Source organism: Phytophthora cinnamomi (assembly GCF_018691715.1).
Source record: "Phytophthora cinnamomi strain GKB4 chromosome Unknown Contig111, whole genome shotgun sequence".
In the NCBI taxonomy this organism is placed as follows: Eukaryota; Oomycota; class Peronosporomycetes; order Peronosporales; family Peronosporaceae; genus Phytophthora; species Phytophthora cinnamomi.
In genome coordinates, this window is record NW_027151044.1 from 489,470 (window position 1) to 516,711 (window position 27,242).

The window sequence follows — 27,242 nt, forward strand, 5'->3', positions numbered from 1 at the left end:
AGGTTTCGTCCTCACGCAGTAAGCACTTGACGAGCGGCAAATTTATTGTCTTCAGGGCCAGCGTCACGTTCCCATCGGGGGCCTCGTAGCGAAAGGCGATGTAGATGGTTCGAAGGATCAACATCTTGCCATCCGCCCCCGCATGAGTGCCGTCTCCGTACGACGATCAAATAGGAGCAGGTCGTCCGTGATCTTCTGCACCAACGTAACGTAGGCTTTGAGCTGCGTCGGCCCAAGAGTGTTCAGCACCTCACTGTCAGTGACGAACTGCCATGTAGTGTCAGCAAGTTCTCGTGGCGTCACGTTAGGCAGCGACTTCCTGACTGCGAAGTTGATAGAAGCTCCGTTCCGCTTGCAGTATTGACTCCAGCCGAAGATTGTGGGTCGGTCTTGGAAACTGTCGTCGTTGGCGTAAAGCAGACGAGCATTGTTGATGTATTGCAGCGTTTTCCGCATGCATGTCAAGCCGTCCTCATGGCTCAAGGGGAAGTGAGACCCGACTCGACTGTGTTTGTCCTGGCTCGCTTGGAGCAGACCGGTGCGCAAAATGGTGTAGAGTAGGTCTCTCTAGACGAGTTGCTTGGTCATCATGGCGTTTTGGCACCGATAAGCCTCGGCTTCAGCTGTTAATCGCACGTACTCGCGAACACTGGCCGTCGTCAACGTAGAAGTTGAGACCGATGAAATGAATGAACAGGAATCAGGGTTTGAAGGGAGTGCTAGATCCTTGATGTGGCTGAAGACTCTCGCAGTACCTGAGGTTTCTTTACCAAAGCATTCTTCTTCTCCTCCATCTCCTGCACCAGTTTGCGCATTTCATTCAACTCTTCCTGTACCAAGCAAGCCATCGTTAGGGAGACAAGATCGGCATCGACACTGATAACAGGTACCTTTCGGGCCGCACTACGCTTCCTGTCGCGCTCGTTACGTCGTTTCCGACGCTGTTCTCCGATGTCCGAGGCGAGTAGCATGTCGGTCGCGTCAGTCTCTCCGACCACCGAGGTGTTTTCTACTGGCAGCGACGACATCCTGAGGTGACCAGCGTGAAAGCGGACTTTCAGAAATGAACGATCACCTCATCTCAAGGAAGGTGAAGCGTGGGACGGTTTGCACACTGAATACTTGTCGTTGTTCATGGGAATGTGGACACCTACGACGACGTGATCTGCAATAAGCCGTCTACTGCAACAAGAAGGGGGCAACAGCCAACGTCTCCCAGCGAGTGGCGAGAAAAATAAGCTCCTTGAGTCGCGAGGACGCTAACTCTTCGCAAGCGCATGAATTGGCGCCCCCGAATTCCGTCACGGTCGTGACCTCCTGACCAGCGTCGAGATGAGCAGGCGACACGCGAATCCAGTAGAAGATATCCCACCACACCTCGTCGGCCCGCAGCATGCGATCGGCTTCTGGCACGTCCAGTGTTTTGATGCCCAACGTCTGGGTGCCGTCGTTGTCGGCGACGCGGAAAAGCACATACACCGTTCGGAGCTTGAGGGGTCTGCCCCTCCCGTCCGTGCGAGACTGGTCTTCCGTGTGTCGATCGATGACTAGGATGTCGTCCGAGATTTTCTGCAGCAGCGTGATGTGAGTGTGGAGGTGCGATGGCCCCAGCCGCCGGAGATTGTCGTCGTTGGTCTGTAATTGCCAGGTCCGGTCCATCAGCTGCTGCGGAGTGACATTGCGCAGCGCCTTCTTGACTCCGAAGGTGACCACGTCACCTTGGCGTTCGGAGTATTGACTCCAGCCGAGGAACATGGGGCGGTTCTGGAAGCACGCCTCGCTGGCGTAGCGCAGTCGAGCGTCGTGAATGCGTTCCAGCGTCTGCCACACACAGTCCATGCCTTCTTCTTGCGTGAGCTGGGTGGGCTGTATGCCGCTCCTGCTGTCTAGAGGAGGGAAGCTGGCCAGCCTGTATCGGAGACTGTTGTTGAACAGGTCACGCCTCGCCAATTCCTGGGCCATTGCCGAATTTTGTCGCCGGAACTCCTCGATCTCGGCCGCCAACTGCACGTAGTCGTCCCGCGTGACAGACGTTGACGACGAAGGGTACAACGACGTCGGTGATGCCGACACAACTAGATTTGGCCAAAACGAAGGCGATGCACATTGCTCAGCCGAGATGCTGCTAGTGTGGCTCCATAATGAGCTGGCGGTGACGTTCTCCATGAGTTGCTGCTTCTGCAGCTCCAGCGCTGCAACCATCTTGCGCATCCGATCCATTGTCTCCTGTTAACACACGCGAGCACTAAGCATTACGGGGCAAGTCGCACGTATCAAGACCAGAACGCCGTCACCGGACGCACCCTCTTGGCAAAGCTGCGCCTGCGGTCTCGTTCATTGCGGCGGTGCTTCTTGAGCTGGTTGGCGGATAGCTGCGCCCCGTCCTCCTCCTTTGTGCCCACCGGAGACAGCAAAAGCTTCAATGACACAGAACTCGGAGGCTTCTCCTCGCACGGTTCCGCTTTGATGGGGTCTTGCATTGCAATCGTCGCGGGCCGCTCGGACTTGACCCCCTCAGCCATCGGGCCGTCCGATCCACCGTCACTCGAGGAGCTCTCCATCATCTACCGCTCGGCGAAAGGAACACTGCTGGTTGTCCACCCGAATCACAACTGACGCGGCGCATCCTCTCGCGATTACAATTTGCGCTGGACACGCAAGATCAACACTGCTGCTTCAACCATGACGATGACGGCGATGCCAGCAAGTTCAACACGACCTGGGCTTGATTTGCTTGACAATTATTTAGTACTTCGACATTTACAACTTGAGCAGCGTGGGCGCCACGGCCAGCGACTCCCAGCGGATGGCGAGGAACACGAGCTCGCCGAGCCACGCCTTGGCGATCTCGTCGCGCGTGTACGTGTTGGAGCCGCCGAACTCGGTCACTGTCGTGAAGTCGCGCGGACGGCCATCGACGCTGGACCGGACGCTGCCGTCGGGCAGGAAGCGGATCCAGTAGAAGATGTCGCACCACTGCTCGTCGTGGCGCAGCAGCTTCTTGACCAGCGGCAGGTTGATGGTCTTCATGGCGAGCGTCTGGCTGCCGTCGGCGTCCGCGATGCGGAACAGCACGTACACGGTGCGCAGCGCCAGCTTGTTGCCGAACACGCCCGAGCGCGCGTTGTCCTCGCTGCGGCGGTCGATCACGAACAGGTCATCCGAGAGCTTCTGCAGCGGCCGGATGTGCGTGTTCACCGTGGACGGGATGAGCTTCTGGGTGTTCCTGCCGTCCGTGAGCAGGTGCCACGTCGTGTCCATGAGCTGCGCCGGGGTCACGTTCGGCAGCGACTTCTTGACGGAGAAGGTGATGGTAGAGCCCTCGCGCACCGTGTACTGGCCCCAGCCGAGGAACTTGGAGCGGTTGTGGTAGTGCGCGTCGCTCGCGTACAGGTTGCGCGCGTTGTTGATGAGCTGCAGCGTTTGGCGCACGCACGAGAGCCCTTCCTCGCGCGTGAGCGGCGTGAAGCGCACGCTGCTGTCGCCGTTGAACGGGCGGGGCCCGGAGCCGAGCGGCTCTCTCTTCCCCTTGCTCTTGGCCGAGCTGCTGTGGCCCGAGTCGCTGCCGCTGTTGGTGTCGCTGTCCGTCTCGTCCTGGCTGAACTCGAGCAGCAGGTTCTGCATGTAGCCGGTGGTGACGTCGCGCTCGCGGAGCTGCTGGGTCATGACGGCGTTCTGGCGCCGGAACTCCTCGATCTCGTTAGCGAGGCGCACGAAGTTCTCGCGCTTGATGGGCGTCGACGGCGACGGGTACATGGACATCGCCGCCGTCGGCGTGGTGGGCGAGCGGAACTCCTGGCTCTGCGGCGAGTCCGGCGTAGCGGCGCGCTCCACGAGCCGCTGCTTGCGGCCCTCGAGCTCCTTGACCTGCTGCCGCATGTGCTTCATGGATTCCTGCAGTGTGTGTGTGTGTGTCAGTCAATGGCAGTGGCTGGTGGCAATGGGCAGGTCGCGGGGAGGCTCACCCGCTTGGCGAAGCTGCGCTGGCGGTCGCGCTCATTGCGCTTGAGCTTCTTGAGCCGCGCGTCGGCAGTTGAAGTGATCCGATTCGGCGACGGGTTTTCGGTGTCCTCCTCCGCCCCCTCGGCCGGTGCAGCGTCGGGCGCGAGAAAGTAGTCGGCCATGGCCTGCAGCTCCGGGTCGGCGCCGCGGAGCGGGTCGAGCATGGCTGGGGCGTGCAGCGACATATTGACGGGAGTCGGAACGTCGAACACTGATGACCGTCGCCGCGGAGCGTGGGCCGCCCGCGCGCTTGACTGGGAGTTTGTATCGGACGCTACATTAGGCCCGCATTGAATAAGACCGCGGCCTCATCTCGACATCGATCCTTAAATCTAGATACCCTCTGACACTGCATAAGGATATGTCGTCTGCTTGGTCGATATTGACCTGATAGAATGGATAAGAGCTGGAAACCTGATAAATAGAAGGAAACTGTTTACGCATTCGAACCTCAACTGGCTCGATTCTCGGTCACTTCAATGGACGCTCGTCACGATGGCGAGCTTTAGCACGCAGTGCTCTCATTGATGTCGAAGTCGGCAGCATCGCCGTCGCCGCCGCCGCCGCTGCTGCTGCTTCCAAGGCCATGCGTCCGCCAGCAGCAGCGGCAGCGCTAACAAATCAACCCGGAGTTAGACATTGCTCACGTGATGACGGGCACAAACAGGCACGCGAAGTGAGCCTGGTCGTCACAGGTCAGGCAATCCGATTTCGGTCACAGCGCTGAGGGCATAACCCAGACTGCTGGGTGCACAGCTGTATTAGTGCTGGCAAAGGGGCACCAGCAGCAAGTGGAAGTTTGCTACGTGCATTCGCTGCTGCAATGCAGGCGACCTCGCTGCGGAGTAAGTGCACGCTTCTGGGGCTCGTCAGCGGCGTTGTCGTCACGCCTGACTCGCTTCAGTCCTCTCTTCAGACCGCACTCATCTCGAGTTGACACGGTACTTCAAGTCCACCTCCCTTATCTCGGCGCGGGCGCGATTTGCCGTCACCGAGGAAAATACGTCGTGTTGCGGGTTACTGTAACTAAAAACTGCGGGGCGCTACATGATGCCCCGCAGCGACATACCTATGCGGGCGCCGACGGGGCCCTCGCTGCTTTCACTGGTGCCGCTGTCACTGTCCGCGACCACCTCGATGCGTTGCGTCCCCTGCACCTTCGGCCGGGGCGGCTCCTCCAGCAGATCGCCGATCATGGACTCCTGCCGGATGAGCGCGCTCTCCATCATGGCCATGGTGTCCTCGACGTTGCCCAGCACGTCCACGAAGGCAGCCACAAAGTCCACGTACGTGTCGTACCGGTGGATCTTGTTGTCGTCGCCGAAGTAGAAGGTGTTCCCCACCGGGTACACGACCTGCGTGCCGATGAGGCGCTGCACGAGCGCCTCGTTCCAGAGGATGTGGGGGAAGATCTCCTCAATGGTGCGCCGCGTGAAGCGGACGTACAGTGTGGCGGGCGCGAGCACCACCGGGTTTGGATCCGCCGCCATGATTTGCAGGTTCTTGACCTCGTACTTGAGCCCCGTGTGGAACAGCGAGTACTTTTCCCACTGGTCCAGCAGCTCCTGCACGCCGTACGAGCTGCCGAACACCAAGTCGGGGTGCATGAGCCCGTTCAGGAAGCCCGCTTGCCGCGACGAGAGCAGCAGCTGGTCCTGCGGCACGTCCACAGCGCCGCCGCCGCGCTCGGCCACGGGCACGCCGTACTTGAAGAGCGAGAAGTACTCGCTCACAACGTTGGCGAACGACGCGCCAATGGGCTGGCGTGCGAGCGGCCAGGCGGCGGTCTGTTGCTGCTGCTGCGTGCGGCCGTGGAGGTTAAGCTGGTCCACCTCGTGCTTGAGCTGCTCCACCTGCTCCTCCAGCGTCTGCACGTAGTTCTTCCGGCGCGAGCGGTACAGCTTGCCGCGCTCGCTGTTGGACAGGCGGCGCGACCGCTTCTTAGACGGCGTCTTGCTCGTGCCGGCGTCGGCGTCGGCGTCGGCAGTTGAAGGTTGCGTGGGGCCGCCGCCGGGGCTGTGACGAACGGGGGCGAGAGGGGGCAGGGACGGCGCAAAGGCGAAGGCGGCGACGCCGGGGATGGCGCGCTCGGGCTCGGGCTCTGACTCTTCTTCGGGGCTGCACAGCGCCGTGATGTCCATGCGGCGGTCGTGCAGGTTCATGACTGGGTCTGTGTCTATTCTGAGCTAAATTGGCAATGGGCAGTCTCTCCCAGTGAGTGACCTGAGCTTCGCGCGTCGAATCGCCGAGTGACTCGCTTCGTTGAACCGTGGTCGTCATTTTTCTCGGCGTCGGGCCTACATCGCTTCCGCGAGTATCTCCCCTCTTGAATGCGATACATCCCGGCTAGCGCGATACAGCTGGCGTTCTGGGAGCTGATATTGCACGATGATTTTGTAAGGCCGAATTCCATGCCATCATTGGCCGAGAGTTCCTTACGTGTAAGTTACTCATACCCATGAACGGTTGGTCGTGTCATGTGTCATGGTGCTCGTGGTGCGCGCCAAAACCTCGTTCTGCTCACAATTACCGGTTCCAACAGCCTTCAACCACCTGTGAAGCTAGTTTTGCATTGAGTTGGTGCTAAACTGCACGTGTAAGCCGATGGCTCATCCACAGGCCATTCATTCGGAAACGGGGTGCCAGGCAAACTCGGAGCCTCGCCCTATGGCATGGCATGGCACCATGACGCGCAGTTAGAACTGGACCTAACTTGAGCTCATATTGGAACGTGCCTCCAGAATGCACTGCGGCGGCGCAGAAAATGTATTCTAATAGCCTCATTGGAAATAATGTTGCAAGCTAGAAAGGAGATCGTGCGTAGCAGGCATGCCGCATCAGCAGCAAGCTAAACATTACAATAAGAAAGGGGGAGCGTTGTCGGACGGCGTGCTGTTATCTTTTATGAATCTACATTACTCATTCACCGTTATCCGTGTATGTATAATACATGTATTTATGTGTATGGGGTCCCACTTGCGTGAGTCTGCGTATCGAATAAGTACTTCGCGGTCGTAGAAAGGCTTCCCGAACAAACTAAAAACTACTTCCAAGAGCAGAAAGCACCAGCACCAACCACCCATATTGCATACTCCTCGTTATTAACACCAAAATGTCGCTTGTTTGGGAGATCAATACAGGGCAAGGGCATAAGAAAGAATGGTGAGTTACCTAAATGAAGGAAAATGAAATAAAATAGTCGACTACGTCGTATAAGTGCTACGTACGCGCTACTAGGTGAATTTGAAAAGGTGATGTAGCCCCATTCCAGCAATGGACATCAAGCTAACATTACTCGAGACGACCTACCAGGTAGTCACTTTTTATTCTAATCTCCATTGCTCCGAATATTCCTTATTGAGTCGTAAGTTACGTCCCGGTGCGTGTCCTGACCCGAATCAACTGCAGCACGCGCTTGCAATTGCAAAATTTCGAGCTCGTGAAACGTGATACTAAATAACCAAACAAAACATGCTAGATCAGAGGTTTAATTCGCAATTACTGCTCGGAAGAGTGGTACATATCAGGTCTGTGAGGTGGTACCCGCTCCTCTTACAAAAACCAAGAACTCACCTGGCCTTTCGATATGCGATGCTGCAGGTCGGTTGCGGACGTTATCAGCGCCCTCAGTGATCATTTGTTGGTGTTTTCCGTATGCTTGCCCAGGCGATTTGTGCGTGCGCAGAGCGGGGTCGCGCTCCGCGCCGGACAGGATGAGTGTCGAGCGCGCGCGGGTCTCTCCTCGGCCAGCCAGCAAGAACAGCACGCGGCGCTCGACGGCTGCAGTCACCAGTCTCCAGTCAATCAAGGTGTCGCATCGGAAAGCCTCTTCCGCGCACACCCACTAAAGGCTCGTCACTGTGTAATCGATAGGCCGACGTCATCTGAAATAGATTTGCCGAAAGCCGCGAATATGTCACGCTATGCTTTCCCAGCGGTAGATACCCCGCCGCCGCGGCGGTGCTTCACTGGGGTGGTGACCCCGCGCACCTGCGCTGGCCATGCCGAGTCAGGTTCGCCGTTGTGGGTTGTCTGCGCTGCCACGTGAAGGTGCTGCTGATCTTCTCATCCAGCTGAGCTGCAGGCAGTTTGAAGTTTGGGCTTGGACGCCCGTTGTTGCTGGGTAGCCGCAGACTCGCCGGCACGTTGGCGGTGCCATTGTATACATCCAGTACTGAGCGTTACTGGTGCGTCCGGATGGGAGTGCGGAGCGGTGCAACACAGAGGTGCAGAGGTGGTGGTGGGTGCAGTTCCCGACACAACTTTGCTGCATCACTACGCCTTTTCGAAGATTCCTAGATGCGTTTGCTTTTATTTATACTAAGTTCCTAGTCGCTCAGGATGTAGTCCAGGCCCATCCGGCTCGGTGAAGACTCCGGCGATGGCTCTTCATCACTCGCTGCGTTCATGCCCGCGTGCTTGTTGCTGCTAGCCCGGTCGTGGTCCAGCTGCAAATCAAACGAGTCGGCACTCGGGGCGGGGCTGCTTACCGCTCGGGTTTCCGTTGCGTCCTCTTTGTCGTCCACGGGGGCCAGCTGGCGGCCATCGTCCTCGTCACCGATCATGTGGCCCCTGACGATCACCGCCTCGCCCATAATGCGCGCCACCAGCATCGGGTCCTTGAGCGCAGTCAAGAGCGCGCCCGCATAGTCGGCTTCCACCGCGTACCACTCGATCTTGCCGTTCCGATTAAAGTGGAATTGGTTATTGCTCGGATATGTCACCTCCAGACCGATAAGCGACTGCGTCAGAGCTTCGTCCCCCACCAGGTGCGGAAACACCTCCTCGATGGTGCGGCGCGAGAACCGAACGCGCAAGGTAGCTCCAATCGCGACCACCAGCGGTCCGTCGTCATATCGATTGTCCGCCGTCACTTCTCGGGGCTCCGCTAGCTGGATCACGTCCAGCGACTTCATGGTCCACTCGATGGCGGCGTGAAAGAGCGAGTAGCGTTCCCATTGGGCCAAGACCAGATCGATGCCCAGGTACTCGCCGAAGCGTACGTCCTCGGTCATGACGGCGTGCAGGAAGCCTCGCTGCGCGCTGGTGGACTGTGCCACTAGCGCCGCCGACGCCTCCTGCTCATTCACAGCCAGGCGGACGGGGGCGCCGCGGCTGAACATGGAGCAGTACTCGCTCACAATATGGGCTGCTGCGCCCAACGGCGTGCGCTGCTGCGATAACGCCAGCTCCCGCTGGACTTGGCGCGTGACTGTCAAGGCCGCGATCTCCTCGCGGAGATCCACCACGCAGCGCTCGATGTGGGTACCATAGAGTTTGCGTCGCTGGCGGTAGTACTTGCCCCGCTCGCTGTTGTTCATGGACTTGAGGTTGGTCGGCGGCGCTTCCTCGAACGGTGCAGGGCGGTGCTTCTGCTTCGGTCGGGGATTCGAGTAGGGCACGACGGCGCGGCGGGTGGTCATGGCGGCTGGTTTGTTGGTCCGGCGGTGGATTGGCGAATGGCTAGTCGAACGGAGCGGGCCAGCGAGGAGTCCACCGTAGTGTGGCGGAAAAAGCAAGGAAGCGCAGCCTGAAACGCTGCGAAAACACAACAAGTCGGGCATAAGACTTGGGTTGTCCTCACGTGTGGCCATCGCGGCTTTCGTACGGGGCGGACCGAACATGCCGACCTGCACGGATAGGGAAATGCTACGATGTTGCTGCCAATGCACCTTAGTGGCCTCCTGCCTGGGCAAGCCTACGCCCTCCGTGGTTTGCCTCCGTGATAGGCTACCACTGGTAGCGGAAGGCTTTCATCACCGACGGCAGCGTGTCCATGCCCCCTCGGTCGGAACGAACGGTGTTATCTGCACATTGTATCGGGATCCAGCCATGGTCGGAGCGGTTATTCGCCGCAACTACATTTTCGCAAAAAAATGGCTCGAGACCAAGCAGGCAAATTTTAAAGAGCGAAATAACCGCCAGTGGTAAAGCCACGATGCTGGAACGATAATAGCCCGAGTGCGACCACGTTCCTGCTTGTTCCTTAGTCACCGCTAACATCGATAGCATCGATAGCATCGATAGCAGCGCCGGGTTTTCGCGGCATGACCATTAAATCCAAAGTCTTGTAGTATGTAGCGGCCTTGTTTTATGTTGTACCTCTTGCTGGGTGCTATGCTCTGTCCACAAAAACTCGTTATTCCACCGTGCATGTTTTCTGCTGCGTTCGATCGTCTTCCTCAGAGTGACGCATTCGTCATTTGGATCGGGATCCTCACTTACTTGAGGAACAAGCAACTTGGCGGCTACGATTCTCATTGTGGCGGAGCGTGCTTACAACACTGAGGACCCGCGTCGTGGCGCGATATCGTGCTCCGAGGTAAGCACATCGTACACAACGGAACTCGACTGGCAGGCGGGCGCGCAGCTTCCGTTCAGGCGCCTACGGGGCCCTCGGGCAGCTTGCAACGTTTCGTCACGGGAAAATCCTTCCATGAGCAAAGACCCGCGCCACGTTGAAGCCAAAGATTCCTTTTCGGGCGCTGCAACCATGTTGTCAATCAATCTCCACTGGAGCAACTAAGTTAGTTAGTAACTACCCGTCCAGGATGTAGTCCAGGTCCAGTCGGTTCGGCCGGACGGGTGACTCTGGCGAGGGCTCGTCGTCACTCACGACGGCCACGCGCTCGTCTTCTCGGCCCCGCTTGCTACTCTCCCAGTCGTGGTCAACGGCCACGCCCAGCGAGCCCTCGCTCCACGTGGGGCTGTCGCTGCCAACGGATTCGGCAACAGGCTGCACTTCTTCCACCACGGCGAGCTGCCGGCCGTCGCTCTCGTCGCCGATCATGTGGTCCTTGGCGATCAGCGCGTGGCCCATGACGCGCGCCACCAGCGCCGGACTCTTGAGCGCCTTCATGAGCGCGCCCACGAAGTCCACCTCCGGCGCATACCACTCGATCTTGCCGCGCTCGTCGAAGTGGAAGTGGTTCACGCACGGGTACGTGACCTCGAGGCCGATGAGCGACTGCGTGAGCGCCTCGTCCCCCACCAGGTGCGGGAACACCTCCTCGATGGTGCGGCGCGAGAACCGCACGCGCAGGTCGGCCGTGATGGACACCACGAGCGGGCCGTCGTCGTGCTGGTTGGCCTCGTCGACGACGCGCGGCTCGGCCAGCTGCACAATGCTGAGCGATTTCATGGTCCACTGGATGGCGGCGTGATACAGCGAGTAGCGCTCCCACTGGTCCAGCAGCAGCTCCACGCCCAGGAACTCGCCGAAGCGCACGTTTCCGTTCATGACGGCGCTCAGGAAGCCTCTCTGTGCATTGGTGGACTGCGCCACGAGCGAAGCCGACGCCTGCTGCTCGTCCACGGCGAGGCGCACGGGCGCACCGTGGCTGAACAGCGAGCAGTACTCGCTCACGACGTGGGCCGCGGCGCCCAGCGGCGTTCGGCGCTGCGAGAGCGCCAGCTCCTGCTGCACCTGGCGGGAGACCGTGAGCGCCGCGATCTCTTCGCGCAGCTCGGCGACGCGGCGCTCGAGGTCGGTGCCGTAGAGTTGGCGTCGGCGTCGGTAGTACTTGCCTCGCTCGCTGTTGTTCATGAACTTGAGGTTGGGCGGCGCGTTGGCCTCGAAAGGCGCAGGCCGGTGCTTCTGCTTGGGGTTGGTGTAGGGTCCGTGGGGTTGGCTCATAGCTGGACTGTTGTCTTCCGTGGCAAGATGTGGAGTGGGGTCTCTGTCCATGCAGCGGGACGTCGAGATTTGCGGTCGGAAGAAAGTGTTGGGGAAAATAGTTTTGTCGGTAGCATCACGCTAGTGGGAAGCTGCCAGCTCGACGAAAGTCCAAGTGATCGTAGCGTCTTAAAAACATATTCGATAGCACACCTACGCTGACGAGATCAACCTCAGTATAGTCTCGTTGACTGCAAGAAGCATCAGGGTTGCCAAGAAGATGCAGCGACACAATGACGTAGTGTGCAGAATCAAATTTCTGTCCCTACTCGTCCAGTATGTATGCAACCCGTAGCCTGCTCGTTTGACAAGGTGGAGATTCGGGGGACGGCTCGTCGTCGCTCACAATGGCCACCTCGGGCTCCTTGCTTTGCCAGCTGCGTGTTGGTTCTGCGACCAGCGCGTCTTCATTCAGAGTGGGGCTAAGACTAGCAACCGAGCTTGGTGCCGACACGAAGTCGCCCTCCACTCTCGCTACAGCGAGTTGGCGACCATCGGTCTCGTCACCGATCATGTGGCCCTTGGCGATCAGTGCATCCCCCATGACGCGAGCCACCAACACCGGGTCTCTCAGCACGCTCATAAGCGCTCCAACGAAGTCTGCCTCCGGTGCATACCACTCGATCTTGCCATCCTTGTCGAAGTGGAAGTGGTTCACGCACGGGTACGTGACCTCGAGGCCGATGAGCGACTGCGTGAGCGCCTCGTCCCCCACCAGGTGCGGGAACACCTCCTCGATGGTGCGGCGCGAGAACCGCACGCGCAGGTCGGCCGTGATGGACACCACGAGCGGGCCGTCGTCGTGCTGGTTGGCCTCGTCGACGACGCGCGGCTCGGTCAGCTGCACAATGCTGAGCGATTTCATGGTCCACTGGATGGCGGCGTGATACAGCGAGTAGCGCTCCCACTGGTCCAGCAGCAGCTCTACACCCAGGAACTCGCCGAAGCGCACGTTGTCGTTCATGACGGCTCTTAGGAAGCCTCTTTGCGCGTTGGTGGACTGCGCCACGAGCGAAGCCGACGCGTCCTTCTCGTTCACAGCCATCCGAACTGGCGTGCCGTGGCTGAATAGCAAACAATACTCGTGGACAATATGCGCGGCGGCGCCTAAAGCAGTGCGACGCTGGGACACTGCCAGTTCTTGCTGCACCTGGTGAGAGACCGTGAGCGCCGCGATCTCTTCGCGCAGCTCGGCGACGCGGCGCTCGAGGCTGGCGCCGTAGAGTTTGCGTCGCCGTCGGTAATACTTGCCTCGCTCACTATTGCTCATCAGCTTGAGGTTCGGAGGTGGAGTGTCATTCGGAGCTGATCGGTATTTCTGCTTAGGATTGGTGCAGGGTCCACGTCGGCGTCGGTCGGTCATGCTGAGCAGTGACTACTGGTCGGTGAAATGTCGAATGACACGCGCCTGAACTAGGCTAGATGCCAGCGGACAGGCGGGGTGTGCTTCCTCGCATGAAAGACAACGCATTCGGTAACGTTGGTTTGGAGCAACGGCGTAACGGCCACCGCTTCAACTCGCTCGGTGAGTACGTTCGCATCATCGTGAGCTTTCTTGGACAGGATGACCTGTTGGCAATAAGATCCGCTCGATCTGGTGGTTCATCAGGATGCCCGAGACTTTTTCACGTCCGCGTATGTGTGGCTTACGTGAGTCAGTCAGCACATATCGCCATCCGAACTGCAAAATTCGTCAAGTTCCACTGAGCAGTTCTGTTGGGGCCAGCGGGAGGATGCTGTTTCGTCGGTTGCAGCCTCATGCAGCATGAGTCATGATTCCCTCTCGGACACGCTGGTCGCTCTTTTCTGGGACCCAGCCCCAAGCACCACCAATGGCGACAAGTGTTGGCAGACGCCAGCGGGTGCATTTTACGAAGCAAAGCGTAAATAGAGCGCTCGAACTGAGCGAACCACCTTACACCACGGCAACTTTAACTGAACGGATGCATTAGAAACTAAATAGCACCTATAGAGCTCTTCCCGCGGACAGCCTCGAGCTTGTGCGGGCCCTTAACTTGAGAAGAGGAAGGCCTTTCACCTCCAACCGCAACAAACAACGAGACAAGTGGTCATTCCATACGGGCCGATCTTTCTGTCGGGTACAGCCAGACAAAACAATTAGCACGATGAGTGCCGAGCCGTTGCACGCTGTTTGACGTCGCTGCTCCTCCACCGACCAGCATGAAGCACCGGCCTGCGCCGTTCGAGGCCAACGCGCCGCCCAACCTCAAGCTCATGAACAACAGCGAGCGAGGCAAGTACTACCGACGCCGACGCCAACTCTACGGCGCCGACCTCGAGCGCCGCGTCGCCGAGCTGCGCGAAGAGATCGCGGCGCTCACGGTCTCCCGCCAGGTGCAGCAGGAGCTGGCGCTCTCGCAGCGCCGAACGCCGCTGGGCGCCGCGGCCCACGTCGTGAGCGAGTACTGCTCGCTGTTCAGCCACGGTGCGCCCGTGCGCCTCGCCGTGGACGAGCAGCAGGCGTCGGCTTCGCTCGTGGCGCAGTCCACCAATGCACAGAGAGGCTTCCTGAGCGCCGTCATGAACGGAAACGTGCGCTTCGGCGAGTTCCTGGGCGTGGAGCTGCTGCTGGACCAGTGGGAGCGCTACTCGCTGTATCACGCCGCCATCCAGTGGACCATGAAATCGCTCAGCATTGTGCAGCTGGCCGAGCCGCGCGTCGTCGACGAGGCCAACCAGCACGACGACGGCCCGCTCGTGGTGTCCATCACGGCCGACCTGCGCGTGCGGTTCTCGCGCCGCACCATCGAGGAGGTGTTCCCGCACCTGGTGGGGGACGAGGCGCTCACGCAGTCGCTCATCGGCCTCGAGGTCACGTACCCGTGCGTGAACCACTTCCACTTCGACGAGCGCGGCAAGATCGAGTGGTATGCGCCGGAGGTGGACTTCGTGGGCGCGCTCATGAAGGCGCTCAAGAGTCCGGCGCTGGTGGCGCGCGTCATGGGCCACGCGCTGATCGCCAAGGACCACATGATCGGCGACGAGAGCGACGGCCGGCAGCTCGCCGTGGTGGAAGAAGTGCAGCCTGCTGCCGAATCCGCTGGTAGCGACAGCCCCACGTGGAGCGAGGACTCGCTGGGCGTGGCCGAAGACGGTCAACTTGACCAGACTGGGCGAGTAGCAAGCGGGGTCGAGAAGACGAGCGCGTGGCCGTCGTGAGTGACGACGAGCCCTCGCCAGAGTCCCCACCCGTCCGGCCGAACCGACTGGACCTGGACTACATCCTGGACGTGTAGACAATAGCTCGGGTCAAATATGCATTCGTCCACTTCAACTTGACTATAAGTGCTGTATTTTACACTCCGTATTTTACACTTCGTAAAAAACACGATGGACGTGCTCGAGAGCCGTGAAGCTGCACTGCGTGCCAAGGTGCTGGGCGACGGCCAGCGCGCGCCGCCGGCCACGACGGGGCCACTTGTGGAACGTCTGCGCGGACTGCAGGCGCAGCTGGACTCGCTCTCTGGCGCCGTGTCGGGCGCCGCCAAGCTGCGCGAGCTGTGTGCGTAGCTGTCACGCTAGATGTATCAATTTAGACAGCCGCTAATATCAACTTTGACGTACCCACAGACCAGGAGCACGCCGACCAGCTACAGCTACAGCCCGCAAGCACGTTCGCCCGCAGCAGCACGCGCGCGGGCGACGAGCTCAAGCGCGCGACCATCCTGAGCTCTGCAGACCAAGTGCAGCGCGTGGCGGCGCAGCTGCAACAACTTCAACAGCTGAGCGGCGTGCTGGACCAGCTCCGCGCCCCGGACGCGGGCCACTCGACGCGCCTGGCGCAGCTGGAGGCCGCGGGCGAGCTGCAGAGCGAGCGCGCCTTGGCGCTGCACGGCCGCGTGGAGAGGCTGCTGGCCACGTATCAGCAGATGATGCTCGTGCTGTCGGAGAAGTGCGTCGAGTACAACACGCTACTGGACCAGCTGCAGGTTTGAAAAATATCAAAAGAGAGAGACCTTTGGGTGGCTGTTTTTTTTAAACGAGGCCCGCGGGGTTTTAACGCGTTTGCTGTGGGTTTTATAGCTTGCTGTGTGTAGGTAGTATTATGAACAGGTATCCTGCGGGTCTGCGTGTTGGCGGATGAGGTTGGTGAAGCCGACGTAGCGGAGGTGGTACTCGGCCTCGAGTGTTTGAATGAGGGACGAGTTGTCTGCGGCGGCGACGGGCGTCCAGAAGCGTCATGGCGTCCAGCTCGTCGTAACTGCGTCCCGTCATCTCGACGAACATACGGATGAGGAATTCCCGAGCGAGTTTGTTCACCGTGATCTTGTCGGGCGACTCGACTGTCTCGTCATCCACGACGTTCGCGTTGAGCTCCGAGTCCGACGTCATGCTGCGCCGGTTCCAGTTGGCCGAGCCCACGGACAGGTACACGTCGTCGATGATGACGAACTTACTGTGGATATATATGTCGCGCTCGAGTTTAGTGGTGTAGACCCTGAACTTGTCCGGAAACTTGTTCTGGAGCGGTGACACCACTTCGTAAAAGTACTTCTCGTAGCCTGTGAGCTTGATCTGGCCTACGGGGGCGTGCGCGACCACCATCACCTTCTGCAGCCTCGGGATCACCTCCATGAGTGCGTCGAGCAGCTCGGGGACGAGGATAAAGTACTGATCTTCGATGTAGATGTAGTTCTTGGCGTTCTTGATGGCCTTGATACGAGCGTGGAGAATCGACGTCTCGCCGTACGGAGCGAACTCCGTGTAGTGTTTGCACTTGCAGCTGAAGGTTCGGACGATTTGAACGTTATGGCTGCCAAGGCTCGAGGTCGTATTACTACTGGCGTAATGGAGCGGAGCGAGGTGGTCGTAGACCGGGTTTTCAAAGTTCAGAAGGTCATCTTTCAAGCCCTGGCAAGGTTTGTAGTCCGAATTCCAGCGAGCGAGAAAGTTGTTGGCCACGTCCTTCGCTGTAGGTCCGTGGATACGTAACTCGCCTTCTATCCAGCCCTTGTGGCGGAACGTGATTCCACGGCATCGCGGAGGGCCGAGTTGTTGCGGTGAATCGTATCCCAACGATCGTTAGTGAGATCAAATCCCCCGACGTACGCTACGGGGTGATCGTCCTTGGCCGAAGAACTGTTAGCTGCAATGACGAGTGTCTTCTGGTGGTGCGAAGATGAGATTGAACGTACACGATCGGAAATGAACGTCGCACGAGCTCCGTTGACCGGAGATGCTGGGAGATTGTTGATGTCGTCGCGAGCTTCGATGTTGTGTCCACGCCGTAGCAGGTTGGCCCACGCCAGAATGCTAACTTCTCCACCTCTCTCAACAACGTCTGCAAAAATCTTGTGATAGCCAGAGGTAGCGCCGGTAACGTCAACATCAGGCTTGAGCGGAACCAGCATGGAGTCTCAGGCCGCCAGCATAATGCGGTCTCCCTCTCCTGCTGTCGAAAGATCATCGTAGACCGAATCGAAGTACTCTTTCGATATGGTGAATGACTTGATGGCGTTTCCTGTGGTGAAGACGGACAGATCATGCCGCGGCGTACCGCCGCGTGATTCGGTGATTTCCTGTTCTGTGAGAAACCAGTCTGTGGCCTTGAGGAGAGGCTGGTCGACTGGCACTTCGGAGCCGTCCGAATGATCGATGTTGCTACCGCTCACTGTGTCTGCTGCGCTTGCGCTGGATGGTCTTACCCAGTTCGATCCTGCGCTGCTATTATTGTAATACAGTATTAATACCACCCCCGAGCAAGTGCGACAGCGAAAAGGCCGACGAAGCAGGCGGAGGTGCTGACAACGCACAGAATAAGATCAGCGCAACCTTGACCACCCCACGGCTTCGCAATGAGTGCACTGTCATTTTGACTGTTGACAGGAGTGTGGGGCTCACTGGGAGAAATGAGAAGTGCAGCACCACTTTTCATTGTTTTGACTGCCTCAGGCATACGGGAGCAGATGCTGCTGATAGTGGTGGCCAAACAGACTGACGACATACGGAGCTGTTTCCCTGGGCAATTTGAACGATTCTGTGTACAGAACACTGGAACGATTCCCGCAGCGTTTTGGACGGATCAAATCGGACCAAATCCAAACATGGTGAAACATGACCAAACCTGTTTGGCTTGTGGGACGGCTGCAATTCCGCTACAAATCCTATGGGCCAAGGTGAACTACTGCTGCCAATCGCAGATCTATCTGTCGTTAAAGTCCGTCGAGCAGGGAATCGTAGGACCAACAAGGACCATGGGGATGAGTCTGCGGGCTATTCGTGGCTCTCGAATGCCACGGGGGTCGATTTAGCTTCCGCATTCCTGATGGTGAACAAGATCAGATCCGTATAGGAACCGAAATAAATTCTTCCGACGGCACGCGATTTATCGCGAGCCGTGTGGTACTCCAACTCACGAATTCTGAGCTGTAGCTGGTGCTGCGGGGAAGAAGTAGTCAATTTCTTACACTGTATGCCACGTTGTCCACGCGACCCTAACGCGGAGAGTTTGACCACGACTTGCCATAATTTGCTGAGGTGTGTAGTGCGTCCACGCTCGGAGACGGCGACAGACCTAGGTGAGATCGAAGAGAAGTTTCTATTCCCTGGCGTAACTCGACTGACTGCTAAACGCGTGGCTCTGCTGGGCCACAGATCTACGATACTGCGAGTTCATGGTAAATCAGGATGACACCGGTCCTGTACCGGTTCAATCCACTACACTGCCCCCTAATGAACGAGCTGGTTCGTTGACAAGCTGTTTCATGGTGTATAACGATCGCAGCAGCATTTTAGTTGAGAGACCTCGCGCGCGCAATGCGTGCTACTATTTGGCGGAGTTCAGGCCGCAGGTATGTACCGGTAAGTTGAAGCGCCCCGCGTTCCGGGCACCAACATCGACCTATTAAGATTGACACAATGTGGCGCATACGTTGTAACCACTGTTGGCAAATCCATCTTACATAGTGCCAAGTACCGACGTAAAAATGTAATGGAGTTGTTGGTTTAATACATAATAACTTCACGACACCATTGGTTATTCGTTCGCTCTCGCCGTGATACCTGTTGTGCGGAGTTCGTGGCCCCACAGTCTTAACCTCACGTGTAGATTCGGTAGGAGTAGAAGGGTGGACGGTTTGAGACGGCTGCCGACAAAGGAAGGCATAGGATGTCGTTAGTCAAGAAGTTAATTAAGTGACAACAATGTACCAAAACACAAAAACAAAAACATGATACCTGTTGTTGGGGCAATACTAGATGTAGTTTTACTTGTGGGTAACTTTTCTTTCGAAGTCTGGTTGATCACACCACTTGTAAAACCCAGACAGCTACTCAAGTGGGTCGATTCGTCCTCGAAATATTGACAATCAGAACATTTTCACAACGAGGTAATAATTTTAAAATTATGCGCACTGCACCGCGCGCTGTCGAGTTCAATCCTCGAAATTACTGAACATCTCTGGTGGAGCCTGATTCAGTAAAAGTACAAACCTCTTGTGGATCGACCTGTTCGCGGAATATGTCAATAAAGGTGATGTAGTAGGCGTGATGCTTGACGCTAAAGTCCGTCAAAATCGTTGACTCGTCCTTTGCAGCCACCTTGAACTGGTCCGCCGCGTCGGTGAACTTCATCGCGTCGAGCTCCTCGTAACTCAGCCGAGTCATCTCCACGAACTTGCGGATACGCATGTCCCGCGCCAGCTTGAGCACCGTGACGCCGTCGGGCGACTCCACCGTCTCGTCGTCGATGACGTTGGCGTTGAGCTCCGAGTCGGACGTCATGCTGCGGCGGTTCCAGTTGGCCGACCCCAGCGACACGTACACATCGTCGATGAGCACGAGCTTGGTGTGGATGTAGATGTCCAAGTCTTTCTTGGTGGTATAAATCTGTACCTTGTTAGGGAACTTCTCCTTCATGGGTCCGATCATCTTGTACAGGTATTTCTCGTATCCCGATGCCTTTAGCAGAGCGTCGGGCGGCTGCACGAGCACAATGAGTCGCTGGATTCTCGGCAGGACCTCCATGAGAGCGTCGAGCAGTTCGGGTACGTAGATGAAGTACTGGTCTTCGATGTATATGAAGTTCTTGGCATTGCGAAGCGCCTTGAGTCTGGCCTTGAATAGCGACTGCTCGCCTCGAGGAGCAAACTCCTCGTAGTGCCTGTACTTGCAGCTGAAAGTCCGTACGATCTGAATATTTTGATTGCCGAGTTTGGACGAGGTGTTGCTGCTCCCGTAGTCGATCGGTGGCAGCTTATCGTAATCTGGATTATCGAAGTCCAGAAGTTTATCTCCCAGCCCCTGGCACGGCTTGTACTTCGAGTTCCAGCGCTGGAGGAAATTGTTGGCCACTTCCTTTGAAGCAGGTCCGTGAATTCGAAAGTGAGCATCTACCCAGCCATTATTACGAAACGGGATGTTGGCGGCCTTGCGGATGGCTGTGTTGTTGTGATAAATGGTGTCCCATCGGTCGTTGGTCCACCGACGTAGGCGATGGGGTGTTCGTCTTTTCCTGTGGACTTGTTCGCGGCGATGACGATTGTCTTTTGGTGGTGGGACGATGCGGCCAAAGGAAGGCGATCGTCAAAGAGGTAGACAGCCTGTGCTCCATTAATCCGCGATGGGGGAATTTCGTTGATGGCGTCACGCGCATTCGTATTCTGGGAGGTGAGCAGGTAGTTCGACCACGACAGAAGGTTGACGCTTCCACCGCGCTCCACAATGCCCTTGAACATGACGTCAAAACCTGTATTGGTTCCTTTGGGGTCAATGTCGGCCTCGAACGGTATGACACACGTATCCCATCCTGTGTACATCACTCGGTCTCCTTCTTTCGTCGCCGAGAAGTCCTTAACCACTGCGCTGAAGAACTCGTTCGCAACTGTGTAAACCGTCACGTTATTGCCGGTGGTGTACGTCTGCAAGCCGTGGCGAGGAATGCCTCCGCGTGACTCCACGATCTCTTCCTCCGTGATGAACCAGTCCGTGGGTTTGAGCAGAGGCTGGGTCACATTGATGTCCGTGCCGTCCGAGAGATCAGCTCCGTCCGTCTGGGTCTCCTTCTTCGATGTGTTGGAAGCTGAACGTGAACCGTGGTCATCATCGTCGTCGTCGCCCCCGAATAGCGATGAGAAGGACCATGCAGCGGAAGGTGTCGGGACAATCGCCAATGCGAAGACCGCAGCGAGAGCAAGCTTGGAGCTACGTCGTGGTGTCTGAAGTTTCATTTCGCCGCTCAATCACTGTAATACCTGTAAGAGAAATCGAGAGTGCAGCATGATGCAACGCATTGCGAGGGATTTCATGTAACGACGCCCTCCGATTCGGAGTCGGAGCGCCTCGCCTTACCGCCCGAGCTCTGGCTTTGTGTGTGACGAGGTTCCAGTGTTAATCTACTGATCATTTGTGTACATGTGCGGAGCGCAAGCAGCGGAAGCGTGCCTAGCACGGGATGGGGAACCATACGGCGTGTTCACAGACAGGAATAAGCATACTGGAGTCCAAATACTCGCTACTGTACAGTACTGGCCCACGTGTATTGTGCTTTGCAAACGTTTTGTCGTTTTCACTTGGCGCACTTCTCCAGTTATAATAAGTCGCGAGTTGATTTAATAAAATGAGCTCAATAAAAAATACAGATCGATCTATTTAGGCAGGCTAATAAATCGGAGCTAGCGATCGATCTCCTTGTGGATTGGATTATAACGAGGACAGTCTAAGAAACTCAAAGCGAGGTCAATCAAAATATATCGAGGTCACTCATGCTAGCGACTCTTTTTTATACAATGATTTGTGGAGCGGTCGACGTAAAGCACAAGACAAGAGTGCATAATTGTGAAGTTACGATCCCCGTATCGGAACTGAAATTTCGTCTAAGGGTCAGTCTTATATCTCCCCGCAAGAGCGGGGTGGGATGCGGGACGACCTTGCCAGGACCTCCGTCCGTGTGCTAAAGACGATACAGCCACTGGCTGCCAGTCCGCCGGACTGAAGCAGAGGAAGAAGCCATATCGGTGGGTTTGCTGCTGCTGGCGTAGCTGAAAATCCAATTTGATGCATGTTATCGAATGCCAGCCTCTGCTTTCGTGCGACTGGAGGCCTCGCTCGCCCCATTGCTGCTGCGATCGCCTCACGCTTGGCTAGATCGCCTGTGATAACGCCCCGCAGCTGACACTGATGCACCTGGCTGGCGGCTCCATGCATGACATTCGACGCATCGCGTAAGCAAGGCATTTTTCTATCGCGTTGTGTGGTTCGTCGTCACGTATTTTATGTATCCCGCGCCCCGTGCCCGCGGGACAAGAAGGGATGTTGTCCATAATAAGTTCATTGCGCTTTGACCCGCAACAAAGAACTCTGATTAACATATAAGACTGAGCCTAAATACAAATCTTGCGTGGCATGAGATTTATCTAACATTCAAGCCATTTTTCCTGCAGGAAAATCTGAAGGCTTCTTACTGCGTAAATAGCGAAGTAGATACCGTTTCCCAGTGGTGGGTCGCGACGCCAGAACCTCTCATATTTCAGGGATTGGGCCCACACAGGCTTCAGTTGGACTCCTGGCTTACAGTGCGTCCGTCTGTTTCTTCGGACAATCCTCAGATCTGCTCGCGTCCAAAAAGGGCCCGATTTTGGACCTTCTCTTCTCTTGAGTACTAGTACTTTCCATCTGAGACACCGATAGTATGGTACACAGCTCGATCGTGCCAAAAACACCTCTTGAGCAGATGCCGTGCTCTCCGGCGGCGACGTCTTCACTTCGTTGAATCGCACAATTGATGATTGTGGTTGACCGGATTACTGTACACGTACAACTCTTGATATTGGGCCGGACGGAGAAAAGCAGACGGAAGTAGGCAATATACAGCCCGTCGGTCAAAATACAGAAGAGGTAGGTTAAGGGGATTTGCCAATTTAGTGCACTTTTCAAAGGGCATCAGTCAAGGCGCGGTAGCCGAAAGTCTACTGTGAGTTTCAGTGTGCAATATGCATGCCCAGACAGGTGTTTGTTTACTCTCTTTCACAGATTAATTCTGGTATGGAGAGGCTCTTATTGGGTAGTTTGGATGGATTGTAGTGAATGGCCTATTTCCTACTAATTGCCAGTTTAGTGGTCCTTTTTATCTTAGTATTTGTATGAACCAGCAATTCTCAAACTGGGATAGTGTTTCTTTCGTTCAGTGGTTAGGTAACCTATAATACACGATAAAAACGCAAACACATCAGTATTGAAAGGATATGTATCTTGGAAATAATTTGTCATTTTGACAGTGCTGACAGCTCAGTCGGTTAACGCCGCTGGCTTAATGAGGGCCCTACGGGGAGCAGGGTTGTCGCGGGTTCGAGTCCCCTCGGACACGTTAATTCTCCGCACTGTTATAAAGGTACGATTATCTGCTCATCTGTGTGTGCAATTGACTTACAGTAACTAACATTGATTTGCCTGTCTGTCTTATCTCTTGACTAAACTATTGCTTCAAACAGCGATTGCTCGGGTGCGCCTGGAGCATTTTCAACCTCCGTATGAACCGGTGTCAGTCGGGAACCTTTTTGCCGTGCCTTTCGAGGCTTTGTTTGTAGGTCTCTAGTAGTTCACGGGTTAGCAATCGCCCACCAAACTGTCGCTGTCTTCGGCTTCCTGCCTTTCGTGCGTGGTGGTGGGAGGACGAGAAGCTGTTGTTGAACGGTTTTCTTCACGTGAAGCCAAGCGGCTTGCTTAATCGACGCCGGCGCCGCTTCATAAAGCGCCTGACCCGCCGCTACCAACGCCAGTGCCCGTAGTCATCTCAGCGATCGTGCTGGCCTTGGCAATGATTTCCCCACGCTTGGCCGGCTTCCCGATAAGCTGTCGCCCCATTATCCACTCACAAAGGTTTTGCTCTGCCTCAGCTGTTAGGCGTGGTTGAGGGCCACGTCACTGAGACTCCATCGATTCGCCTTTCTTGCGCTTGCCTACCCACTTAATTAGCGTGCGGTAGAGTTTAGCTTGCTTTTGGTGTAGTCTCCGCACTTCTTGGTCATGATTCTCGGGGCGAGGTCAATTTGATAGTGATAGTCAAATAGTTAAGCTCATGCCACTAGTACTAACTGCAAAAGCAGACGAGACAAATCGGGTGGTCGAGAGTTAGCCAACAGGAGCTGTATACATAATGGCAGGTTTTACGGTTTCGAATATTTCATCCAGTAATATACCAGAGCTCGTAGGTTTTTGGCGTGATTGGTCGTTTCTATTAGTGCACTAATATGCTTCTAGTGCACTAAAGTGGCAGATTCCCTTTAGTTAGTATAGGGGTTTGCCATCCCTGTGAAAGTCGATTTCTGCAAAAAATCTCTTTTGAGGATATGTGGTAGAGCCGCTACATTGATGCCTACCCACTATCTATCGAGTTATCGAATTTCTGCAGGAAGACGAAGTATGTTATCACAGAGCTACGCGGCATTCTGCTGTTAGTACAGGTTATACTGTACTGTCGAGTTGTTCCTCCAGTTCGCATCCTAGCTACCTGATTGTTTTGGTCTAGTGCATCGAGCCCTTGTCCGCACAGGCATCAAAGAGCTTATTTTATGGAGTAGTATTAACCCCTAACGCCCACTCGTTGTACATACACCAAGAAACATGTCGCGGAGTGGTTACGGCAACCGTAAATCTGCGACATGTAAAGTTGCTATAATCGCCATGAGACATGTATGGTTGCTCTAACGGATTTTCAAAATTACACGCGTAATTTAAATGTATACTTGTCAGGAAAACGTCGTGTAAAACTTGTAGTTTCTATGCATTTGTTCGTGCACTGTGCACGAAGATTTCACCGAATGCAGTTATTTCAGGCATACAAAAGCTAATGGGTTCACGAGAATGCAATCATTCACTAGAATTCATCGTGCAATTTGCACGATGGGACTCGATGCGTGATCAGCTCGAAAAAAGAAAGAAAATATACATTTTTCAGCGTAAGTTTTGGGTGCTCATCTCTCTAGCTAGTGTTTTCCACGACAAGTGATCTAATCTTCGTTCTCTGCCCCTACTAGACACAGACGAAAACGGAAGACGAGATTTGATCTGCTCGTACAGAAGGCCAGCACAGTCGGTGGAGCTTTTAGCTCGGCGCAGCTCGGTGTTTGATAGTAAGCCTTCTATAACATGCATCAGTCGCTGGAGCTCAGCCAGCCGAACCTTTCCAACTCGGGTAGCCATGTCATGCTTTGACAGCATCCGTAGTGCAGGTGATCCAACACACCAATGCTGCCATATTAGCCGGAGGGTCCCGTTAGGAAGTACAAAATCTTCTGCAGCTCGGTGAAAGCCACCACCCCATTGCTGTGGCTCGAGAGGTGATTCCGTCGTGGAAACGACATCAACAGTCCTTCTATCCGGTTGTTCGCCAGCTAAATGGGTACAACTCACTTGTGAACGAGCAAGAACCGCAGCAAAAGCTGATTCCAACGCCTCGATCGTCAGTATTGAACCATGGACGTGCCGTTTAAGAGTATTCTCGAAGGAATTAGTCAGACCATGTTTTAACGAATCAATTTACGCTTTGTACTGTGCCAAGTTGACCATTATTCCCACATGTGGAGGAATTCCACTTGGAGTGATGGGATCATTGACTTAAAAATTACGACAAACAACTCGTTGGCGAAGCCACTCAAAATGCGATCGATTGCATGGTGTAAATAAAGAGGTAGTGAACAGCAGGTGATTATGTGGCAAGTGTTCGCCTAAGAACACAAAGTGATACAGTATTGAAGCAAGACCGAACTGACACACCATTCGCAAGCTTGGTGGTGCTCCAGAATAGACAGTATCCATGGCAAACTTTAAACAGTTTTCTAGCTCCAATCGATCTTCTTGAGAGCTGGTTACTGGGCTAAAAAATGGGGGTAATGTAGCAAAGTTTAGTGAATCGAAGGGCAGACCAGACACAAAGCGTCCAACAATCATATCACCAGCAGCCTCAAATCTCACATACTTGTCCTGGACCCCAGGAAGGGTCCAGCCAGCGCGAAGACATATTGACGCAGCGGACGGACCTGATGTTGAGCAACTGCTAGCGTATGCAGCAGCTCCTTTCCTCGCCGAATGAGTGCCAAAATCCTTCACTGTCATCCCTAACTTTGATAGCACATTTTGCAAAACGTCTTCACTTAGCACGCGTTTCAGTAACTTGAGAAATCGACTGTATTGATTTCCACCCTTGAATAATTTTCCATCGCTGGCGAAGCCCAGAACAGCAAAATAAATCCCCAAGCCCAAAATCGGACAAATCTCTGGCATCGTCGGATTGGCGTAAATATGGCGAGGATCCCGAGGACGACTACCGTCTTGATCGTTCTTCACGTGTGCAAATTTTATGGTAACGGCATCTTCTTGTCACGAAACATGTGCATGTCGAATGGTTGCTGCATTCTTAGCGCGGCACATTCAATTCCAACACATAAGTAAAAAGGAGTGACCAAAACCATCTTTCTTCTTGCTTGAGCGCAGCATAGCTTTGGCAATCGCTTTGTACATCGAAAATGAGAACGGCTCCTTACCCTCAGCAAGTTGCTCGTTGCTTCGCTGTGCAGTGCGGGCAACAGTGTGATGAAGTCCCTTGAAAAATCTTTTCATTTGGCGGTCAAAATCATGGGGACGTGAGTGCTCAGTCGTAGCGTACAGATACACTAAAGCCGAACGAACATTACCAAACGTGGGCTTCCCTCCTATACCGCGCTGCTCCATCGATGTTAAATAGCGCATGCAATCCTTAGTCGTTAGCACCTGCAGGTCCATGGGGCTCTCCAAAGGTTCACGTGTGAACCATTGGGATATGCTGTCATCATCGACGGACTCCAGTGCGAGAAATTGCCTTGTAAACAGGACTTCACGGTGATCACGATCTGTGTTGGCATATAACCACCCCACAAGCTGTATCAATGCACGACAATACACGTATTTGGTGGACGCTGCGGTGGTGTTGCCGAGTACTTCATCAACTCGAGCGTCCAGGGCCTCCATGATGCTGTTGTGCGACTGTTCACTAGATTTGAAGTCTCAAAATATTTTCTAAAATAGACTGCGTGCACTTTGCACGACGAAATCTATTTATCTATACGTTTCAATTCGTTACCCTATGCATCCCCTTAAGTACGAATTCATTAAAGTACGCTCTCAGAACTGTCCATTTTGGAATTGGGCGCTGAACCGGGAGAAGATAGGGATGGATTTATCGCGGGCGGGCACTACCATCGGTAAGGATAATGAAGTCAGCGTTTGCGTTGTGAGATGGGGTCACTACAACTTATTTACTCGTTTGAATGTGAAAGGGCGTGTGCTGCGAGCTCGGAAGAGGGGTGAACTGAACTACATGCTAGCCGCGATTGGTTTCGAGAAGGATAACGACAGTGACGAAGACTACGAAGTGGAGGAAGACGACGGAGAGGACGAGGACGACAGGACGAATAGCTTCAAATCTGACGAAGAGGACACGACGTCAGCACGTACGGTTTCAGGTTGCCTTATGTGAGCGGTTGCGTTAAGATATATGGCTAATTTGTTGATATACTTTTTGACTTCTGCAGATGCATGTACTAAGCAGGAAAGGGATGCGTCCACGAGGTAG

At 55.4% G+C, this 27,242-nt stretch overlaps 12 protein-coding genes across 12 annotated transcripts; 3 read left to right on the forward strand and 9 right to left on the reverse strand.

Moving 5' to 3' along the window:
• Positions 1 to 1,179: 1,179 nt before the first annotated feature.
• Positions 1,180 to 2,564, reverse strand: IUM83_15787 (uncharacterized protein; the record flags this gene model as incomplete). Its single annotated transcript, XM_067940627.1, has 2 exons — positions 1,180 to 2,226; positions 2,304 to 2,564. The coding sequence occupies 2 exons, from the start codon at positions 2,562 to 2,564 to the stop codon at positions 1,180 to 1,182; spliced, it is 1,308 nt and encodes a 435-aa protein (XP_067782095.1).
• Positions 2,565 to 2,760: 196 nt separating this feature from the next.
• IUM83_15788 (uncharacterized protein) lies at positions 2,761 to 4,166 on the reverse strand (the record flags this gene model as incomplete). The annotated part of the gene is made up of 2 exons (XM_067940628.1): positions 2,761 to 3,894; positions 3,966 to 4,166. 2 exons carry the CDS (start codon positions 4,164 to 4,166, stop codon positions 2,761 to 2,763), a joined length of 1,335 nt encoding a protein of 444 aa, XP_067782098.1.
• An 879-nt stretch (positions 4,167 to 5,045) lies between these two features.
• IUM83_15789 (uncharacterized protein) lies at positions 5,046 to 6,164 on the reverse strand (the record flags this gene model as incomplete). Its single annotated transcript, XM_067940629.1, has 1 exon — positions 5,046 to 6,164. The coding sequence occupies one exon, from the start codon at positions 6,162 to 6,164 to the stop codon at positions 5,046 to 5,048; it is 1,119 nt and encodes a 372-aa protein (XP_067782097.1).
• Positions 6,165 to 7,371: 1,207 nt separating this feature from the next.
• IUM83_15790 (uncharacterized protein) lies at positions 7,372 to 8,005 on the reverse strand (the record flags this gene model as incomplete). Its single annotated transcript, XM_067940630.1, has 3 exons — positions 7,372 to 7,454; positions 7,576 to 7,782; positions 7,993 to 8,005. The coding sequence occupies 3 exons, from the start codon at positions 8,003 to 8,005 to the stop codon at positions 7,372 to 7,374; spliced, it is 303 nt and encodes a 100-aa protein (XP_067782122.1).
• A 325-nt stretch (positions 8,006 to 8,330) lies between these two features.
• On the reverse strand, positions 8,331 to 9,425 carry IUM83_15791 (Histone-lysine N-methyltransferase; the record flags this gene model as incomplete). The annotated part of the gene is made up of 1 exon (XM_067940631.1): positions 8,331 to 9,425. The coding sequence occupies one exon, from the start codon at positions 9,423 to 9,425 to the stop codon at positions 8,331 to 8,333; it is 1,095 nt and encodes a 364-aa protein (XP_067782123.1).
• A 1,115-nt stretch (positions 9,426 to 10,540) lies between these two features.
• On the reverse strand, positions 10,541 to 11,638 carry IUM83_15792 (Histone-lysine N-methyltransferase; the record flags this gene model as incomplete). Its single annotated transcript, XM_067940632.1, has 1 exon — positions 10,541 to 11,638. The coding sequence occupies one exon, from the start codon at positions 11,636 to 11,638 to the stop codon at positions 10,541 to 10,543; it is 1,098 nt and encodes a 365-aa protein (XP_067782094.1).
• A 304-nt stretch (positions 11,639 to 11,942) lies between these two features.
• IUM83_15793 (uncharacterized protein) lies at positions 11,943 to 12,722 on the reverse strand (the record flags this gene model as incomplete). The annotated part of the gene is made up of 1 exon (XM_067940633.1): positions 11,943 to 12,722. The coding sequence occupies one exon, from the start codon at positions 12,720 to 12,722 to the stop codon at positions 11,943 to 11,945; it is 780 nt and encodes a 259-aa protein (XP_067782124.1).
• Positions 12,723 to 13,858: 1,136 nt separating this feature from the next.
• Positions 13,859 to 14,857, forward strand: IUM83_15794 (Histone-lysine N-methyltransferase; the record flags this gene model as incomplete). The annotated part of the gene is made up of 1 exon (XM_067940634.1): positions 13,859 to 14,857. The coding sequence occupies one exon, from the start codon at positions 13,859 to 13,861 to the stop codon at positions 14,855 to 14,857; it is 999 nt and encodes a 332-aa protein (XP_067782120.1).
• A 171-nt stretch (positions 14,858 to 15,028) lies between these two features.
• IUM83_15795 (Beta-glucan synthesis-associated protein KRE6) lies at positions 15,029 to 15,739 on the forward strand (the record flags this gene model as incomplete). Its single annotated transcript, XM_067940635.1, has 3 exons — positions 15,029 to 15,200; positions 15,269 to 15,627; positions 15,722 to 15,739. 3 exons carry the CDS (start codon positions 15,029 to 15,031, stop codon positions 15,737 to 15,739), a joined length of 549 nt encoding a protein of 182 aa, XP_067782121.1.
• Positions 15,740 to 15,741: 2 nt separating this feature from the next.
• Positions 15,742 to 17,049, reverse strand: IUM83_15796 (phospholipase D, Pi-sPLD-like-7; the record flags this gene model as incomplete). Its single annotated transcript, XM_067940636.1, has 3 exons — positions 15,742 to 15,848; positions 15,928 to 16,421; positions 16,748 to 17,049. 3 exons carry the CDS (start codon positions 17,047 to 17,049, stop codon positions 15,742 to 15,744), a joined length of 903 nt encoding a protein of 300 aa, XP_067782125.1.
• A 2,035-nt stretch (positions 17,050 to 19,084) lies between these two features.
• Positions 19,085 to 20,865, reverse strand: IUM83_15797 (phospholipase D-like protein; the record flags this gene model as incomplete). The annotated part of the gene is made up of 2 exons (XM_067940637.1): positions 19,085 to 20,028; positions 20,121 to 20,865. The coding sequence occupies 2 exons, from the start codon at positions 20,863 to 20,865 to the stop codon at positions 19,085 to 19,087; spliced, it is 1,689 nt and encodes a 562-aa protein (XP_067782126.1).
• A 5,975-nt stretch (positions 20,866 to 26,840) lies between these two features.
• On the forward strand, positions 26,841 to 27,242 carry IUM83_15798 (uncharacterized protein; the record flags this gene model as incomplete). Its single annotated transcript, XM_067940638.1, has 3 exons — positions 26,841 to 26,871; positions 26,947 to 27,120; positions 27,202 to 27,242. 3 exons carry the CDS (start codon positions 26,841 to 26,843, stop codon positions 27,240 to 27,242), a joined length of 246 nt encoding a protein of 81 aa, XP_067782127.1.